At 38.1% G+C, this 18878-nt stretch overlaps 1 protein-coding gene across 5 annotated transcripts in view; it reads right to left on the minus strand.

Moving 5' to 3' along the window:
- ccser1 (coiled-coil serine-rich protein 1) overlaps positions 1 to 18878 on the minus strand; it is a 138813-nt gene that overhangs the window by 52660 nt on the left and 67275 nt on the right. For all 5 annotated transcript variants that reach the window (XM_008418421.2, XM_008418422.2, XM_008418423.2 and 2 more), the window contains exons 9-10: positions 16524 to 16601; positions 6877 to 6957 (exon numbers count right to left, since the gene is read on the minus strand). In XM_008418421.2, the coding sequence (XP_008416643.1) occupies positions 6877 to 6957; positions 16524 to 16601 (159 nt within the window). The remainder of the gene's footprint in view (positions 1 to 6876; positions 6958 to 16523; positions 16602 to 18878) is intronic.

Genomic DNA, 18878 nt, shown 5'->3' on the forward strand with positions numbered 1-18878 from the left:
CCATACCTTCAATTCAAAAGAGGGTCTAAGGGACATAAAAAAAGCTTCTTTCTTTTATCTCTAAATCCTCTCCTTTTATACTCAGTTTCCCTTTCACCTCACCACTGTAATGTCCAATCACAGAAAGATGGACCATAACGGTTAAAAAAAATAGTATCTGTTAAAGCTCTGACTAGTCAATTTGATGTGGAGTTGGTCTTTCTTGATTAGTTTTTTTTTTTTTTGTCTAGGTGCAACATTTTGACACATGGAAAGTTTAACCTCTTTCACAAAGCACTCCATGCCTGGACTCAAACAAATTCTGTCTCGTCACTTCTGAAGGGAAAAAGAGAGCTGGTTACATGCGAACCGTCTCACAATAAGAGGTATAAAGATGTGTTCATTTTTCTATAAAGTGACTGCTCTGTTAAAAATGCTTCGCTTTGTGACCCTCACAAAGATTACAATGTATTGTGTAACTGAACATACGTCCCTTGGTGAGAATTTTTTAGGTTGCACAGCAGGTATTTTATCTATGCAATTTTAAAACCCCTTTCTTCATAATAAAAACTAAATCAAATATTATTACCCCTGAATGTCCTCATAGTTGAGCCGGCAATTTAGTCATCTCTGTTTAACAGCTGGCCGACTGAAGTGACGTGAAACACCTGGGGACCTGAAGGTCCCATAGTCAGAATAAATTTTTATCTCCCTCCTCTCCTCCAAAGGCACTCTGCTACACTTTTAGACAAGCTCAAGTTATTTTTGTTTAGCATATTACACGTATGAACATTAGCCCTTTTATTCTTCACTTATTCATTCTAATCTACCAATTTTCTCACCACCTGGTTTAGGCACCCACCATATCAGAACCTCAATGAAAAAAAATTGTGTTCCTACTTTCCTACCTACTTTATGGGTAGTACTAGCTGCACTGAACAGAAGTGATCCGATTGATTATGTCTTTCCATCTTTATATGCAAAATTATCAGCTGAGCTGACCGTTTATCATCATGTTTGGAAAGTACTGAATTTCTATGAGACCAAATGAAATATCAGAATCACAACCTGAAGGTTCTTCATCGCTGGGTGTCATCAGCAGAGAGCTGACCACAGCTGCTGCACATTCATGGCTTGCCCACAAAAGTGAGGAACAGACTGTAGATTGGAGATGCTCACAACTGGGGTAGAACTAAACCACATATTAACCAGTTAGAGTACGACTTGCCAGTGTAAAAGCACCTACTGTAACACCACCACCACAGGCTCATGAGGTGACGGCAGTGGCTAATGCATAACACTCTCCTTAAGATCTCCAACTTCATTGGCAGCCAAAATTTGTTCACCATAAGTTGATTTTCACAAGAGAACAGCACTGAGACCAAATGGTCCCTTGTCCAACATTTATGCTCTCTGGCCCATGCAAGACGATGGCACCAGTGCCTGGGTTGATCTCACCTCCCTTAAGTAAGCCATAAGGTGAATGGCATTTTTCATCTGGTGCCGCAGGACACTATTCTCATTGAATCACTTATCATTGGGTGAGATAGCCAAAGGATGTACATTTCTATCTTCTGTCACTCTTCCAGTCTCTCTGTAGCAACCTGCTGGTGACACTCTAAGCTCAGTGGCCACTTCCATCTTAGAACAACCCGTCTGAAGCTTTGCCATGGCAAGGTATTGTTGGTCAGCTATTAGATGTCGTCTTACTCTCACAATGTAAAAATGTGAGGATAATGAGGAGAGCTTTTTAAATACCAATTTTGATTGAAGCAGGAAATGCACAGGTTGATTCGTGGATCAATCACCACGATGAATTTTGATGTTAGCTCCTTGTAAAAGAACAGGAAGTTGTGCAAAAAGTACTTAAAAATTGAACAGTGGAATATGTGCATTCAAAATCTGAGAAAAGGCCATATTAAGTTCACCGTACGCTTTAGTCTGTTTGGAGAATTTTGACATATTCTCTACTGCAGTTCTTGCAATGGTTTTTAGTTTACTGTGTATACAATAAAACAATAAAAAAACTGACATAATATCAGTAAAGAAATGCATATTAACTATGACTTCTATGATGTATAGAAACTAAAAAATTATATATACATATATATAAAAAAGATATTGAAATGTGATGTAGATTTTATAGGGCGACTGTGGGCAGAGTGGTTGACCAGAAGGATGCAGGTTCGATTTCAGCCTCGTCCTGCCAACATGTTGATGTGCCCCAGGGCAAGGCACTTAACCCCAACTTGCCTACCGATGTGCATATCTGTGTATGAATGTCTGTGCGAATGTGTGAGTGTGACTCTAGTGCTCTGAGTGGTCAAAATGATTGGAAAACCAATATATAAAAGTTCAGTCCTTTTTACTAATTTTTTATTTTTTATTTCTCTGGATGCAAAAAATAGTTTATCCAAAAATGTATTTCAAAGGATAATCAATTTTTTCAGAACTTACAACATTCACTCTACCTATCTGTTCTACATTTTGTGGCCTTCCTTTCAATGACTAAAACATATCCGGCCTGCCACCTGTTAATGTCCTGAACATTGAAAATGTACCTAGCAAAAGTTGGTGCAAATCCTCAGGACACAATGTTCAAAGAAAACAAGGGAGAGAAGAAAACTTTTGCAGACTAGGTTGTTCACTTTCAGGAATTGTCAAACTGAAGCCAGAAGAAGAGAGAACAAGAACAATGTGAGAAAAGGTGAGAGGACGTTCTAGAAAAGAAGGAGAACAAGTAGGAGGGAGAAAGAGAGAGGGAACTGCTCGACCCTGAGAAGTGATAGAAGCAGTAGAAATAGCTGCCCCACTTGTAGACACACTTTTCTGGTTGCTCACCGACTGTCCTTGATGCACTGGGGTAGCTAACCTATATAGCCCTGCTACATGCTGCAACGTCTCCCACAAAGTCTTGAACCTAGTCGAAAACGCATTTGGCCTTTATCTCCTTCATACACACATGGGGAGGGGTGGGAGGCTAAAATCAGGCCACACATGCTGGAAGCTACTGCTGAGTTAAGTCACCTGTGCTGTTAGCATAGCTTGCTAGCGGGCAAGCAGCTGCTCCTCTAATTAAGAGCTCATCTTCCAGAGGGGCCTACATATGGAGGTCTCTATAGCTCCATCAAAGTCTTATGATAGGCAGCAAAGCCATTTAAAACCAAGGACATAGCATTGTAAACGTAGTTTTACAAAACCAGCAAGAAATAACTACTTTGTCCAATTTTCAAATTCAAAACTCATTGATGAGCGTCTTCAATACAGATACAGACAAGACCAGATGTTTTAATACATTATATAAATACATAATAGCAAAACTATTTGCATTTTTTAAATGGCTGAATAATGAGAGAGATAATGGTTTTCAGAAATTATGACCGTCTTCAAGTTCAGAAGTTTATATTAGAAACTATGCTTACTGGAGCATTCTCCTCAGAGAATGATGTCATGGCATGCAAGCTTCTCATAGGTCAATTCATAAAAATTCAAGTTCAGTGGAGACAAATTCCAGAAAAAAAATATAAAAAGGAAAACACAAAAGAAACCTTAAACATTTCATCCAACATAGCATATGTAAACTTTTGAAACGTTTTCCAGGGTTTACGAAGCAAAAACTGCATGTGACTTACTGACTGCATGAATGAAGTATACCTTGTATGCTAATATTACAGTTTTCTACCTGCAGAGCAGATGAGACACTTAGCCACACTTCTTGCATTCAAATCATTACTCACCAATTAATCAAACCACTTCACCACAGAGAGGGGATACCGCTGATTGGATCTTTTGAGCTTAATTTCTTTTAAATGCATTGAATTGGTGGTGGAATAGAAATAGAGCATATTTTTCACTTTGTGACGCTCCTGGTGAGGCAAATCAAGTTAATTGTCAGAAATTAACTTTAATTACATTTATTTAAATTAATTAGAATGTAAAAAGGAAAGAAAGAAAATATCAGATATAAGAGCATTAAACAACTTCACAAACTATAACCTTTCAGCAGCTAACTTTTTCCCCTGGGCTTCCAGTCCAAAGGAAAACTAAATATATGGACAGGCAGTACGTGATGAGGTAGGTAAACCTGATTTATAGTGTTCTAATGGCTCATAATATTAATGAGGCCAGAAGACATAACAATGAACAAATTGTACTGTCTGGGTAATAAATGTAAATATTTTACACTTAAGTTGCTTTGACAAAACAGCCTTTTATCAACTTTGCTGTTCACACCAGGACTAATGGCTGCTTCAGAACAACAAATACAAACAGCAACAAACAGAACGACACACAAACAAATGTTCAGATGTTGGAGCTCACACAAGACTCCCACACTTATGCTTTCTTCAGCCTTAAGTACCAACGAGCACACAATAGCCTGTGGTCCTATTCAGGCTACCTAAGAAATGCATTAGTCAGTCCCGGCACTTGGAGTACAATGCAGTCATACAATTCATACATTGTGGTGTATTCTAATGCAAAAAAAATAAAAATAAAATAAAATAAAATGCAGAAAGGGAGAGATGTACAAAAACAAACTGGTACGATGACTGATGACAAGTGTGGCAAAATTACAGGATTCAGAGCTGTACCTGAATTCGGTAAGAAGTTGTCTTGTTTGCACCTGCTTTGACGACTTATTGTGAATCACAGAGAGGGGGAGTGTCACTAGCAATCATGTGCTGCACAGCAATTATGGAGTCAAGATTCACTCTGTGCCTCGTTGTGCATAGCTAACCTGTAGACTTAGTCAACATTTTGTTGAACTGAGGAATTTTACTTTTCACCAAAACAGAAATGTAAGGTTTCTCAAATCTTTTTTTATGTTAAGACTATCCATTTAATCTACCGTAGGTATTTTTTTTCTTCTAACTAATATCACATACATTTATTTACTACGCATTCAACATGCGGCAGAAAACATTTCCCTTCCCATCTCTGGATGTTGAGTATGTTTTATCTGTAGGCTATAATGTTATTTGTGCAGCTAACATCCCCACAAGCCAGCTCCTTTGTGAAATATTTCTATCAGATCTTGTCCTGTCACCACCAGCATTTAAAATAAACACATAAACAGAACATATTAAACTGATCTTTCAGACTTCAACATTCAAAACAGGCCTCATTATTATTGTATGAATCAGACGCCTGGATTTGAGCCTCAGCTTCAAAAGGAGATGCAGTGGCAAAACCTTGGCTTTAAATGTTTCAGCTGATCCGTCTGACTGTCATAATATCATAAAATGTGTGTATTTTCATTTTTTTTAACATACATTGCCTTGGAACATTAAAAACTGTGTTTTGTAATGTTTTTCTCTTCAAAATTCTAGTAAGAGTTTATGTAGAAATTAAAATCTGTAAAGTCTGGTGTATATCTCTTTTTAACTCCTCTGAATTAAGATTTTCTACTATTGGTACAGCTACAAGTTTTTGGGGATTTGCCTGCCAGTCAAGCTGAAACGCTGACAGGACACCCTCATTGCTTCCCCTGTTGTCCAATCATATCATCTGCTGAGCTCTTCCTGAGAGTCGCGCCAAGACCATTGCATTAAATCTGCGCAAAAAAACCCCATAAAAACACACGCAGGATCAGTGTGACCCCGTTGGGATGTGCACAGGGTAAAAAATTTGCGTGGTCAACGGACCCCATCTCTTAAGATTACCGTAAGGTTAAACAGCTTTGTAACTTTATACCTCACCCATCTGCTGTGTTCTTTGGCCTCATGATGCTATTTCTTAACAAATCTCTAGCAAACCTCTGAGACCCTCAAAGAACAGCTGGATAAATTACACACAGGTGGACTCCAATTACTAATTAGGCAACTTCTGAAAGTATTTAGTTGCACAAGAGTTTATTTATGGTACAGGGAACTGAATAACAATTTATGGCACATTTTTCAGTTAAGATATTTGTGACAACCCTTAAAATTGTTCCAGCAAAATGCATTAAGTTTTACGGTTTTAACAAACTGTGCACACATGGTTTTTAAATATTCTTCACATAAATTATACTTGAGGTTCCTACGTGCACAAATGCAGAACTTGTACACCGTTGGTCTTCACACAAATAATAAAATGAAGAAACATACAAGGTAATAATGTAATAATAAAAAATGCACTCTCAAAAAACGTTTTCTTTTTCTTCCTCTATTTTGGTCATGCTAATCTATTTCTGTCTCATCCAAATAATGCTTTTCATTTTGCTCTCAACGCTGCATGATTTTACTCAAACACCGCCTTTGTGTGCGTTTGCATCTGTGTGGATAAGTCAGCGTGTTGTGTGGGTATTGTGCACCCACTCGCTCACACAATGGCAACGCTTTTTCCGTTTCACAATGTTTCTTGCCAACTTTATACACACCAGGATTAAAGGTATAAAAGAACCTTTGGAGCAGGGAAGATGAAGAAAAGGTGTTTTAAAAGGAAGAAAAGGGAGAAGAGGAGACAGACCCCAAAAACTCTGCTCCGGTTTCCGTTACAGGCAGCCATTTTTAGACAGTCATCCATTAAGTCTCCTGCGCTCCCATACTGTCAGCCTTTAGAGAAGCCAAACAGGCCATGTCAGCTGAGGGCAWTGAGCAGGCAGGCAGGAAGCAGCACTCTTTCTGAGCACTGCGGGACTTTGAAGGCAGAATGGGAGGAGCAGGTAGCGGACTATAATACAGAGCAAAACATGTTGGGAGAGAGAAAATGGAGTTGGAGCAAAACTTAGACTGCAACAGAAAAAAATTAAGAGAAGTCGATATGAGCTGGGCCATAGCATAACAAAAAGGAAATGTGTATTAAAACTGTGCTTTGCTTCGTGGCTAGGAAAGTGTCAGAAAATGAAGTGTGTAATGCCGTGTTGGTGTTTCAGTCTGACAGGGCCACTCAGTGTGCTGTCTGTGAGCATCTTACCTCTGCCCCTGTGTGTTCTGTCTGCGTTGTGCGATCAGTCATTTGGCAGTCTTTCATCTTCAGGGCTGCTCTGGTGCTCTCCTGCATACAAAGCAAACACACATGCATCAGTCATGTCCACAAACCACCCACAAACATCAAATACAAACAAATGAGAGGTGCTGCTCCCCCTGCAGACCTGTTGACTGCCTCCACTCACAGCACTCTGAAGAAAGTATTGCCCCCTTCACAGATTTCTACTGTTTTTTTGCATTTTGTCAGAGTCGTAATATTTCAAGCAATTACCATAATACTAAACATAATTTGAGTAAATACAGAAAGTAATTTTTAATGATGACTGTAATTGTTGAAGGAAAAACCTAATCATTCTGGTCGTATGTTAACAAATTATTTCCTCCAACTGGTTTTACCAAAATTGAAGGCACCGACTGCCAGCAAACCGTTTGCAATAAATGGCAATCAGTCTTCTACATCACTGTGGAGGTCTTTGGCCCACTCTTCTTGGAGTAATTTATTTAATTCAGGCACATTAGAGGGTTTTCAAGTCTGAATGAACTATTTAATGTCATGCAACAGCATTTCATTTTTTTTTTTGTTTGTTTTTTGCCTCTATGAGTATGACCTGCTGGTGTACTGTGGATCATTGTGCTGCTGCATAGCCCAAGTGCACTTGCGCTTAGGGTCACAAATTGAGGATCAAACACTCTCCTTCAGAATTTTCTGATAAAGAGCAGAGTTCATGATTTATATAATAATGATAATTTATCTAAATCCTGAAAAAGTAAAGTACCCTCAGAGGCCCAGACCATAACACTACCACCAAAAACTTTCTGCAGGTGTGATCATGTTTTTGTGAAATGCTGCATTACTTTTATACCAGCATTTGAGGAGAAAAAAAAATTCTCCTCCATTTCTTTGTCCTCAATTTATAGCAAAACTGTTTTTGTCATATGTGATCATTCTGTTGTGTTCATTTTAGTGTTTTTCCTCTTGGAGCTCTTTCATATTGTTCAATCATTAATACGAATGTTAACGGAGGTAGGTTAGGCCGGCAGAGCTTTAAGATGTTGCTCTGGGTTCCTTTGTCACCTCCTCATGGAGCTATCAATTAACTTTTTTATTATTTTTGGTCAACTGGCTACTCCTTAGAATCTGTTCTTGAAATTCTTTAGTTTGGAAAATTGAGATCAAAGGACTAGCAAGATCTTGTGAATCTGTTTAGATGTAGTTTTATTAGCTTGATTACTGCAAAAGCGTCTTCACAAGTCAGGTGATCCAGAACGTTGCTGATCGAGATCTGACTAAAACTAAGAAAACGGAGCACGTCGCCACCTTTCTAAAGTCCTTACACTGGGTTCCTGTGGCTCAGAGAATAAAGAAAATACTTTTGCTAGTTTTGTATCACAAAACATCACGGATCTGTTGTTGCATCAACCTTCAAACATGGAGAATCAGAGTTCAGTTTTTATGTTCCTCTTTTACGGAACAAACTTCCAGAAAACTGCAAAAATGCTGAAATACTGAATTCTTTTAAATCAACGTTAAACATCCATCTGTTTAGAGTTGTTCTATATTTGTAACTGGAATGACATAAATTCTAGTCTGCATTCCAACTTTTCATTTCTTTCCTTTACTATGCCACTGCAATGTAATGTTTTATGTTGTCATCGTGTAAAGCACTTTGAATTCCCTTTTTGCTGAAATGTGTTATACAATAAACTTGCTTTGCCTCGATAATGTGGAACATTTAAGTGTGAAAAAAAAATCTGAAAAAATCTGCAAGCGGGCAAATACTTTTTAATAGCAATGCATCACAGCATGTATCCATGCTTTGCAAATTGTCATAAGGAACATGAAAAGCAACCCAAAACAACATCAAGCATTTTGTCTGGAAATCATAAATGTCATAAAAAATGGGCCAAATTGCAGTGGCATAAGGCGGCACTGCTTAAGTGGGGAGGAATTAATAAAAATGGAAAGGTAAAGCTGGCCAACATGGCAAAAAGATCCTTCAAGGAGATAATTAATGGGTTTTATCTGGCAGATTTATAGATGGTTGTAGTCAGAGAACCACTGGCACTTTTCGACAAAATACAGCAATTTTATCTGGACCCAAGAACCAGCCAACTCCTCTCTTACCTCTACGTGATTATTTTTAAAACGAAGGTTGCAAGCCCTAAGAGGAACCCTGCACCATTTCCACTGGGAGCACTTTACGATGTTGTCACTAATCATTCTGACATTTTCTCCCTGAGCCGCTCATGGGTTGGAGAACAGAACGGGTTGAAAGTTGCAGTGAATATGACATATGGAGAAATTGATTAACCTCGATAAAAATTAATCAACCAAATTAAAACAAGGTTTATCGTAAGGGGAATAAAAGAAAAGCGTTTATATTCCAGCTCTGGACTTGCATTTATAGTCCTCTTCAAATTCTGCACAAATCCAGTTAAAAACAGCAGTTTCCATTAATCGTGTCTGACTACATGAAAAGCAAAATGGGCTTTCTAAAGCTTAATGGTGCATTCAAAGTACCAACAGAAAACTTATGAAAAGTGAATCAGAGTTTTTCTGAGATAATAAAATAGGGTTTCACTGGCCAATTTACAGAATAAGAGAACTGTCTGTAGCCTGCCCTTTACATCTGATGCTACACTTTAACTTTGCTTTGAAGTAATTTTTTATTTAAAGCAGTGTAAAGCAGAACCACTACACTATCCAACCAGAGTCCAAGCATATAATGCAAACACAACAGTGAAGTTTCACAAATCTGAAGAAGACCTGGTTATCACATACAGATAGAAACAAGATGTGGTTACAGTAGGGAAACAATCCAGAAAGTGATAATGCATTTACAAATACAGAATATGCAAAGATTTTAAGATATTTATCATTCCTTCATATTTTAAGGACCCAGAATTTCTAGGAAAATTGCAAGATTATGCTTGAATTTATTAAGAGTTTCAAACAGATATGAGCTTGAATTACTATATTCTCACAGCTATAGACACAAATGCACAGATTCTCAAGGGATTTTAGCATACATAAGTGACCACATGTCCTACACTTTTGCAAGCAAATGATAAAAAAAAAACACAAATATTAAAACAAGGAGAAGAAAAGAGGAGAAAACTTTTGATGAATTTTTGCAATCATATAGTAAAAGGAAGGTTTCCCCAGATGGCCGCACAAAGCCAGTTTAGAAAACAGCAACAAAATTTTCCTTTCACTCACACTCATGGCGTCAGAAAAACTCTCTGGAGGAAGGCTGAGTATTTCATTGTACCGCACATTAGCTGTAGGGGACTCAGACTAAACCCATTTGAGGAATATACATGTACTTGTAAGCTAAAAACATTTTTTCCAGATGGTTTAACTCTAATTTGTTCAGGATTAATTTGCCGTTACAGACGGGGAGGGGGCATGGTAGGCAGGGGGGCCATGTGTTAGGATAAATGAGCAGACTTAATCTGATGGAAAATTGAATTCATTTTTATTAAAAGGTGGTTTTAAAATAGCGACACAAGTCTAAAGACAATGTTTTTTGTAAATTTGAACACAACAAATACAACAACAAGCACTGAATACAAAACTGGTTCTTAAGTTATTAGGGTCAGCAGGAGATATAAAGTTATTGTAAAGTCTTTTGTAGCTCTGGTGGCATTTTTTTGACATAAATCTTACATAAAATGGGGAGTAGGGAAAAGACATGAAGCAATGGCCTGCAGGTCAGAAACCCAGGACATCTGAGTCAAGAACTATACCCTCCGTCTAAGGGGCGTCTGCTCTATCGCTACAGCACACAACACCACTAATTATATTGCTCTAGAGAGAAATTATATGAGTAATATAAATGTCATAGTGATAGCCAATTTGCTTGATTTTAGTATTAGGTCCACATCAGTTGCACCAAACAAAATTAAAATGGAAAACAGATTAAAACAGAGGCTGCTGACGGGGAAATAAACCGGGGTGATAGAGGAAGATGAAATAGTAACAAAAAAAATGGATGTGGGTGCCAAAAAGTGATCAAACAAACAGATGTTGTATGAGACTCAAGTCAGTGGGTTGTACTGGCATCGCTCACTGCTTTAACACTGACACATTATTCTGCAAAGGCTTGGCATAATGTCTGCATTCCATTACTTTGATGGAACAGGTGACAAATTACAGACATGCGGATGACAAATGATGATAGATTTTGCTGTATTGAGCATTTCAGTAGCTGTTCCAGAAATCAAGGTACCAAAAACACTAGAAAAATACAGTAATACAATATATTTTTCACTAAATGTGTTATGTTATATGAGTATTGAAAGATAGAACAAGACGGAATTAAGGGATTGCTTTCCATCCTTGGCTCTTTATCTTCTTATGGGAGAAATTTCAGTCTGAGTACAACAATTCTGCTGTTCAACTGTGCACGCATGAGAGAACAGCTTATATATACAAAGACAGAGAAATAATTTTTTTTTTCAGCTGATACTTATATTGTGAAAATTCTACAGCACCATCGTTGCATTTCTTTTCCCTCATCTTTAATGGTGGATTTCTTTCCCCCAGCCACTGTCTTCTATGGCAAGGATAAACATGTTGCTGAGAAAGATAAACGTCTAAGTTTGCTGAACTTTTCTATTCAGTTTTACAGTCAGAACCTGTTTTTACACACTTCAAAATTTGAAATGGTTAGCATCTGCTACAAAGAAAAACACAATTGCACAGAAAAATGTCAGGGCACAAAATCACTTCAAATTTCCCAGAACCGTGCAACAAGTCTGGTTATCATCTTCCAGCCATCAATGCACCTGCTTTGACTTCACCAAACCCTGTCAGGTAAAAATGTTTGGCATGCATTACAAAATAGAAGTTTGGTAAGTTAATTTATTAACTACTTAATTAATAATTACTTCCTAAACTTACATTTTCTAATATAAAGATCAGTGTTGACATCGTAACAACTGAATGTTGAGGTGAACAACTCTAACTCTTGATTGTAGTAGATTTCCTCAAAGTTGTTTTGTTTGAAGAAAGAACAGTTTTTACATTTGAGGCTTTGGGCAATGTTCTACTCAGGAACCTCAAACCAATTGTCAAAGTCATTTTTAATAAAGTTGATCAAAGCATTTTACAAGATAAAACTGCCATTAAGATAAAATAGTAAAAAAAAAAAAAAGAAAAAAAAAAAGAAAGAAACACGGTAAAGTTGTGCTGTGGTATGTTCTCTTGTGGTAGATTAGGGATCTGGTGGATTTGCTGGAGTAACATGAGGACCCCACCTCACAACTAACAGGCTGATCATTTCTATTGACCAGATGTCACAGTCAATTTTCAGGGGATCTAGTGGAATCCATGCCTTGACTGGTCAGGGCTACTTTGGCAGCAAAAGCAGGACCATCCATATTTTTGTACCAGGTAAGTCTTCTTTTCAGCACCTTAAAGACTTAAAATGTTTTGCTTTACATCTCTAACAGTATTTCTGCAAGTTTCAGTAAACTAAAGATTTCCGAATACCTTATTTAAGAACATTTTGACTTAAATTCAACAATTCCAGAAAAAAACAAAACAACTTTAATTTAAGTAAGATAACTTATTTAATTTGTTGACAACTTATATTTAATTTACTTAATGACATTTGCAAGTTGGATTAAACATTGTCTACTTATGTTTATTGACTCTGGCATATAAGCCCCTTTCTTATATTCCAAGGTTTGCTAATTCCAATGCGAGTAGCTCCATTACAGTGATTGATGACTGGTTTTAGCCAACGACTGAAATGTCTGAATTCAAACCAAACTTTATAAATCTTACACTCTCATGACAAATGAGCTGGAAGTGCAACATAAACAAGAAACTTTTGATTTTAATTTGTCTAAACAAATAATAAGAAGAAAGTTTTATAAACAGAGTTTTTTTTATTTTTAAATAAGTAACTGGAGAGGTCTAAATATCTGACAATAGATTCCTCCTAAATCTATGGCAGGCACCATGCAATACATGTTGCCTGCCATGTATTGCATAGTAGGCACCTATTGTTCTACACTTCAAAATAACTGCCTCTTCCTAGTACTGTTAATGTGGCTCGTGCCCCCTTCACAATATATAGTTACATCAAAACGTGCGGCTCAGTCCCGTGAGGGGAGCTATTGCTTTTATTGGCATTTCGAGAAACTGTGGCGACATAATTAAAACAAAACAAGTCAAATTCAACTCAAAACAAAAAGTCTGACACAGCACAGTGCCACTCAAAATAGACGTAGACTTTTGTCTGCCCCTCTGAGTTGCTCTTTAGAACTACAGACATGGTGCAACACTCCGTTACTAGTCCTTTTCCTTTTGTGTTTTATTTACTGTTGTCATAGCAACTGAACTAAGGGGCACTGGGAGGAAAAAGAGCGAAGGCGGTTCTAGTTAGCTGAGGTATAAACCTACTGTACAGGAGCTGAATTGTAATCTTTTTATATGTACAGATATCAGCTTTGAAATAAAATGGTTCTGGAAGTTGTTGGAAAATATTATTGAAACGATTGGAAAAGATTGTTTTTTCTTTACATGAGTCGAATCTGTTTAGCTATATTGTGTCTTTCTGTGAAAATGTTGCTATACAGAAAAAAAATATATATATATATTGTATATTTTTTATGCAGTAGCAGATGGGGGTTATTCTGAGACTTAAGTGTGTGACATAAGCTGTACCTTTGTAGTAAAGGATCTAAAACTGTTTATTACAGTATATTGTCTAGAATGACAAAGAAAATATCGTGGACACTTGGGCTGTAGTTATACAATAATTTCACAATATGATACACGATACTCTGCTCACGATACGATATGTATCACAATATTTGTTGAGCGATACAATTCGCTACGATTCTGTGCATTTTACGATTTTCTGAAAGATTTTAGAAGGACAGAGTGATTTTAGTGACATTTTGTGTTCCATAGACTTGAATTTAGTTAACTGAAAACTGATTAAAAGCACCAACTACACAATACCTGACTCTGATTGGACAGTCTAACAGTCTGCAGCTGGACAAAATGAATCAAAGATGCAGTGAGAGAATTAGTTTCTGTCATTTAATTCATGTGGATTTGACATAAAACTCAAAAGTTTAAACGGTAATCCAGGAGCAGAGTGGGGAGATTATCAGCCTCTGTAGACTCTCAATATGCAAATGATTGCACTTATGTTTTTTCTTTTGGACACTGTGGCTGCATTTTGGAGTAAAAATGCTGCCACAAATGCAGTCTTTTGGACTATGGGGAAAAGGGCTTTTCTACCGTGGCTCCCGGAGTTAGCCGTGGCTGTAAGCTGTTTACTACTAGCTGCTAAAGTAGTGGCTCCACCTCACCGCGTAGTGATCGACTCCCTGCAGCTACGCAGCGCCGCTATTCCCCTGCTTGAATCTCTGAGTAGCTGCCTCTCAGACTGCCAGGATCTCATAGTTCTCTCAGTCTCTGATACTCTTTGTCTGTTGCTAATAGAAATGATAGATCAGGCATTGTTACCATGGAAATCCTCACTGCGCCGCGGATTCCGGCTGGGGTTTTTTCCTCTTTGTCTTCCTGCTCAAAACACAGCGCCGCTGCGCGCCCGCTTCAGATGTTATCAACCCATGTTCATTCTTCAGGTAATCCTTTATATACAGAACAGAAACCGCTAAGCTAAAAACTAATTATGAAGTGAATGCTACCAGTCGAAATTTGCATTAATTTTGCGATCTCACTGCTTTTGCAGCTGCTCCGTTCGCGCCGCTACTCCTTTCCGCTTCTCCGTTCCGCTTTTCTTTCACGGTTACTTGCGCAACTTTACTTCGTTTCTCAGCAACAAAATACAGCCCATCGTTATTTATTGAAGAAACACAGCAATCTAATGTTCCGTTTCGTTTTGTACGTTTGGAAGTTCATTCCCTTTCACATAATCGGAAAAGCCGGGGAATGGCGGCGCTTTTGACATTTCTCTGACATTCGGAAAAATATGGTTTACTAATTTTAGCATAACTCCGGTTATACTTGGCCTATTAACACAATTTAAAAAGCTGGTGTGTAGTTTATAATGTGCACTTTAAGCTCAAGTTGAAGGTGGGATTAAGGGAGGCGGAGCCTTGCTGTTACGCCGTAACAGCAAGGCTGTTACGGCGTAACACCCCTATGCCTAAAACCCCTATGGTTTTAGGCAGAGGTTCCCAAACTGTGGGGCGCGCCCCCTAAAGGAAGGGGGGGTGCCGTGCCATTGCAGGGGGGCGCGGGAAGCCGTCTGGATGAAGAAGAAAAAAAGAACGCTGTATACACTGGGTTTTTACCTTAGAATGGCAAACTCTGTTATTCCTATGTCCATTTGATACAGTAGACGCTTCCACACTTACCATATCTGTGTCCTCTGTTAATTTTATCAGCAAATCAAAGCAGAAAATGTTTGGAAACCACTGGGGGGGTGCAGGAGAAAAAGTTTGGGAACCACTGGTTTAAGGGATCGATACTCGCGGATGACAAATCGATACTTTCCGAGGGCGGATAATATCGATATATATCGCCGAATCGATTTATTTATACAGCCCTAGTGGACACAATGATTATTTTGAAGAAATATCAGATATGGTGCTGTTTGGAAATGTTAACTATTTAACCAGAACAGATTCCAGGAGGATTAGTGAAGCACAGATTTGTTTCTGCCTCATCACTCCTACCTCTTCTAGACTTTTTACAGGAAAATCAGCATCTGTTACACCAACACCAGCCCTGATGTGTGTAACACATGCTACAATCTTTAATATGTTTTCTGGAGATGTTGGCATTAGGGCCTCTGCAATATACTCATTGGATCTCTGAATAGTGCTGTTTATGTTATATCATCTAGTGGTGTAAAAAGCACCAAAAAGCTATTATGCTATGTACTTAAGATGGAATATATGCACATATATTCATGACATGCTTTGATTAAAGTAATTTATCCTTGGTGCAATTCCAGTACCGAAAAATGTCCCTTTCACCAGGTGAGTCTCTCACCTGAGAATGTGAACCTACTGGGCTGATTCTGTGCCTTCAAATAATTGTAATTCTCCTGTAGAAGATTCATAACTTAAAAGTTACAGGAACCTACAAGTTAACTTATAAGAAACAGGTCTGAAAAAACAGTCTGTGTGCTACACTCAAGAGAGAGATTCCTTTGATGCATCAAAGAGTGATGTCATCACTGATGATGTCATGGTTACCATAGGAACTAAACATTCTAATGGTGCATTCACACCAAACACGATTTGAGTGTCCGGCGAGTCTGTTTTATATTCAAAGTCTATGTGAAGTATTTGATGCGCTGGACGTGTCAAACGCTCCAAACGGTTCAAATGGCGATGCGCTAGATGCTCAAAGAGCACCACAACGGCCCTCGACGCGCCTCCACATAGAGTTTGAATGTAAACCAGATGCGCCTGATGGTCAAAATGTGTTTGGTGTGAACGCACCATTACATGTCCTGTGTCATATTAGGTCCACCATATCTACGCAAATTTAAGACTTTCAAAGCCCCCAAAATTGAGGTGATTAAATATGAGACTTCTGACTTTTAAGACCCCATGGATTCCTGTATTACCAGGACAAATGCCTGGTTTTACAGTCAAGCTAATTATGTTTATCCTGTAAGTCAATCTTACCAGTTCACTCTGGAGTCTGAGAATCAGCTCATCTTTTTCTCTCAGCTGCTGCAGGAGGGTTTCCTCTCTGTTGAGATCCTGAGCACAAGAAAAGACACTGTTTTAGACATAAACCCAAAGGTAGCCGAGATTTATTCCTGGGTGCCATATTCAAACATAACAATGGCAGAAGGAGTTGGTTTTATGTTTTCATGAGTTTTATTTGTATTTTTGAGTTTGTTTGAAGGTAGGATTGCTTGCTTGTGTGCATGTAATAAAGTTGTCATTTTATGCCTGTTTTGGAATAGCGATCTCCTCTTGTTGCAGCTCAGTGATTAGATTCATGTGTATAAGGGGCACCATCACAAGCACACAGCGATTTAATATGACCTTCAGTTGTCATGAAACATTACTATAAGGAAATAGACACAACAAAGACAGGGGACATACAATATAGAATAATAMCACACACACACACACATATATGTACCAAAAACAAAAATTCTGTTTATGCTTCCCCATATTGTGTAATATAGTATGCATATTCTGAAAATGACCACTATTTTTGTCCAATGTTTTGCAACTACCACCGATTCATGTTTTGATGACGGCAAACGGGAGAACAAGGCTCCCATGAAGGTCAAAAGTAAGAAGTTAGACCAAGCAATTTTTGTTAAAAATACTCAATTTGTTTCTTAAAATTGAAAGGCATTTAAACTGTCGGCAAAGAATAACAAAGTGAGCAAGAAAGAGACAAGCGAGAAGTAATGAGTGAAAAGATGGACAGAACAAATTGACAGGCAGTCATTACCTCGTCAAGGGCATCGTTAGAAAAGAAGGGAAGAGGGGCAAGATAACAGGAGGAAAATGAAGAGGGAAACTTGGGAAAAAAAGTAGAGGTGGGGGTAGTGATGGAGCGAAGGAGAGGACAGAGAGGGCCTGCGGCTGGGTATGATGATCTGAAACTATGGGGAGCTGTCTTGCTAAAGGACACACAGAGAGTCAGAGAGACCGCAGGGAAGCATATATCTACTTCCCCATCCGTTTAAATGACCTTGCTAATGCAAAACCAGATACCTACCCTGGAACATTTCCTTGAGGTACATCAAAATTCAGTGAAGAAAAAAAAATGCTACCTGTGCATGATTACAGAGGCCCTCAGAAATCATATGGTTAAAAATATAAAAATAAAAAATTCCAATGAAAATGACACCACCTTTGGTACCCTAGAACAAATTTTTCTTTTGCCCAAGCAAAATTATGTGGTGGGGTAAAAATGTATTAATTCCTAATTGTTCTACTGTCATATGTTTTCTTTTCCACTCAAAATTTTGTCTCCTTTGTGTTTTTCTCTGTTGTTTACTAATTGCAATGAAAAATACCAGCAACAGTGATTTTTTAGGTTCAATAAAATTGATTAAGTTTGCTGCACTTTAGGTCATAGGGGAGGACTGATGCTCCAGGGCATAGCTTGCCTAAAGCCTGCTCTCTCTGGTGTTTCTTTGAGCTGAGCCTGTGTTCTATTGCCCAGGGCTTTTCTGTTGTTTAATTGATACAATTTGTGTTTACTTTCTTTGTGCTGTTGTTTACAGATCAGCGCTAATCGGTAATCATCATATCAAACACATAAAAATCAGGAATCGTAACATCAAGTACAGAAAATCTCATCAAAAGAAAAAAAAAAAATGAAATAGCTGGCCAGACCCCAGAAAAAGCCAAAATGTGTGCTGGACTGGAAAAAGCTAATTGATTCATTTATCAGAATAACAGAATGACCAAAGAGAGGGCTGCAGGCACAACTTTCTTAATGAATGCTGCAATTCTGACCATTTATAGTATAAAGCTGGTCAGAAAATCAGAAGTCCAAACACCTGAAAGTGGTCAGACAATTTTGTTGTTGTTCCATTAACCATCTTTGTGAAATTTAGATTCTCTTTTTGGTGCTACACAGACCTTTGGGGACTGATTGCCCCAGACCACTAATGACTTCCTTTTCTTACAGAGGAGTAGGAAACACTGGGCAACGTTTGACTCTCAAGAAGTTTTCAGAAGTTGTTCTCCTGCCTTATAACTTTGCCAATAAGTACTTTCAACACAAACCTGATGGCAACAAATGTGGTAGAAACTGTGAATGAATTTAGATGGCAACACACATAAAGTCTGCAATAAGTAAGGAGAAAAGTTAGGATGATTTTGTTTCCTGACTTCCCCCATTTTATATGCCCAACTAATGATGAGGTCTGTGTTTACCTCAAAAGCTAACAAACTAAAAGCTCTGCTAAGTGCCTCTGCAATGATAAAACCAATAGCATACGTTTTCCAAGCGCAAATAGGAAAACAATTAACAAAAACAAAACCCACTGGTGTTGAATCAGA

This window comes from Poecilia reticulata, linkage group LG9 (assembly GCF_000633615.1).
Source record: "Poecilia reticulata strain Guanapo linkage group LG9, Guppy_female_1.0+MT, whole genome shotgun sequence".
Classification (NCBI taxonomy): Eukaryota; Metazoa; Chordata; class Actinopteri; order Cyprinodontiformes; family Poeciliidae; genus Poecilia; species Poecilia reticulata.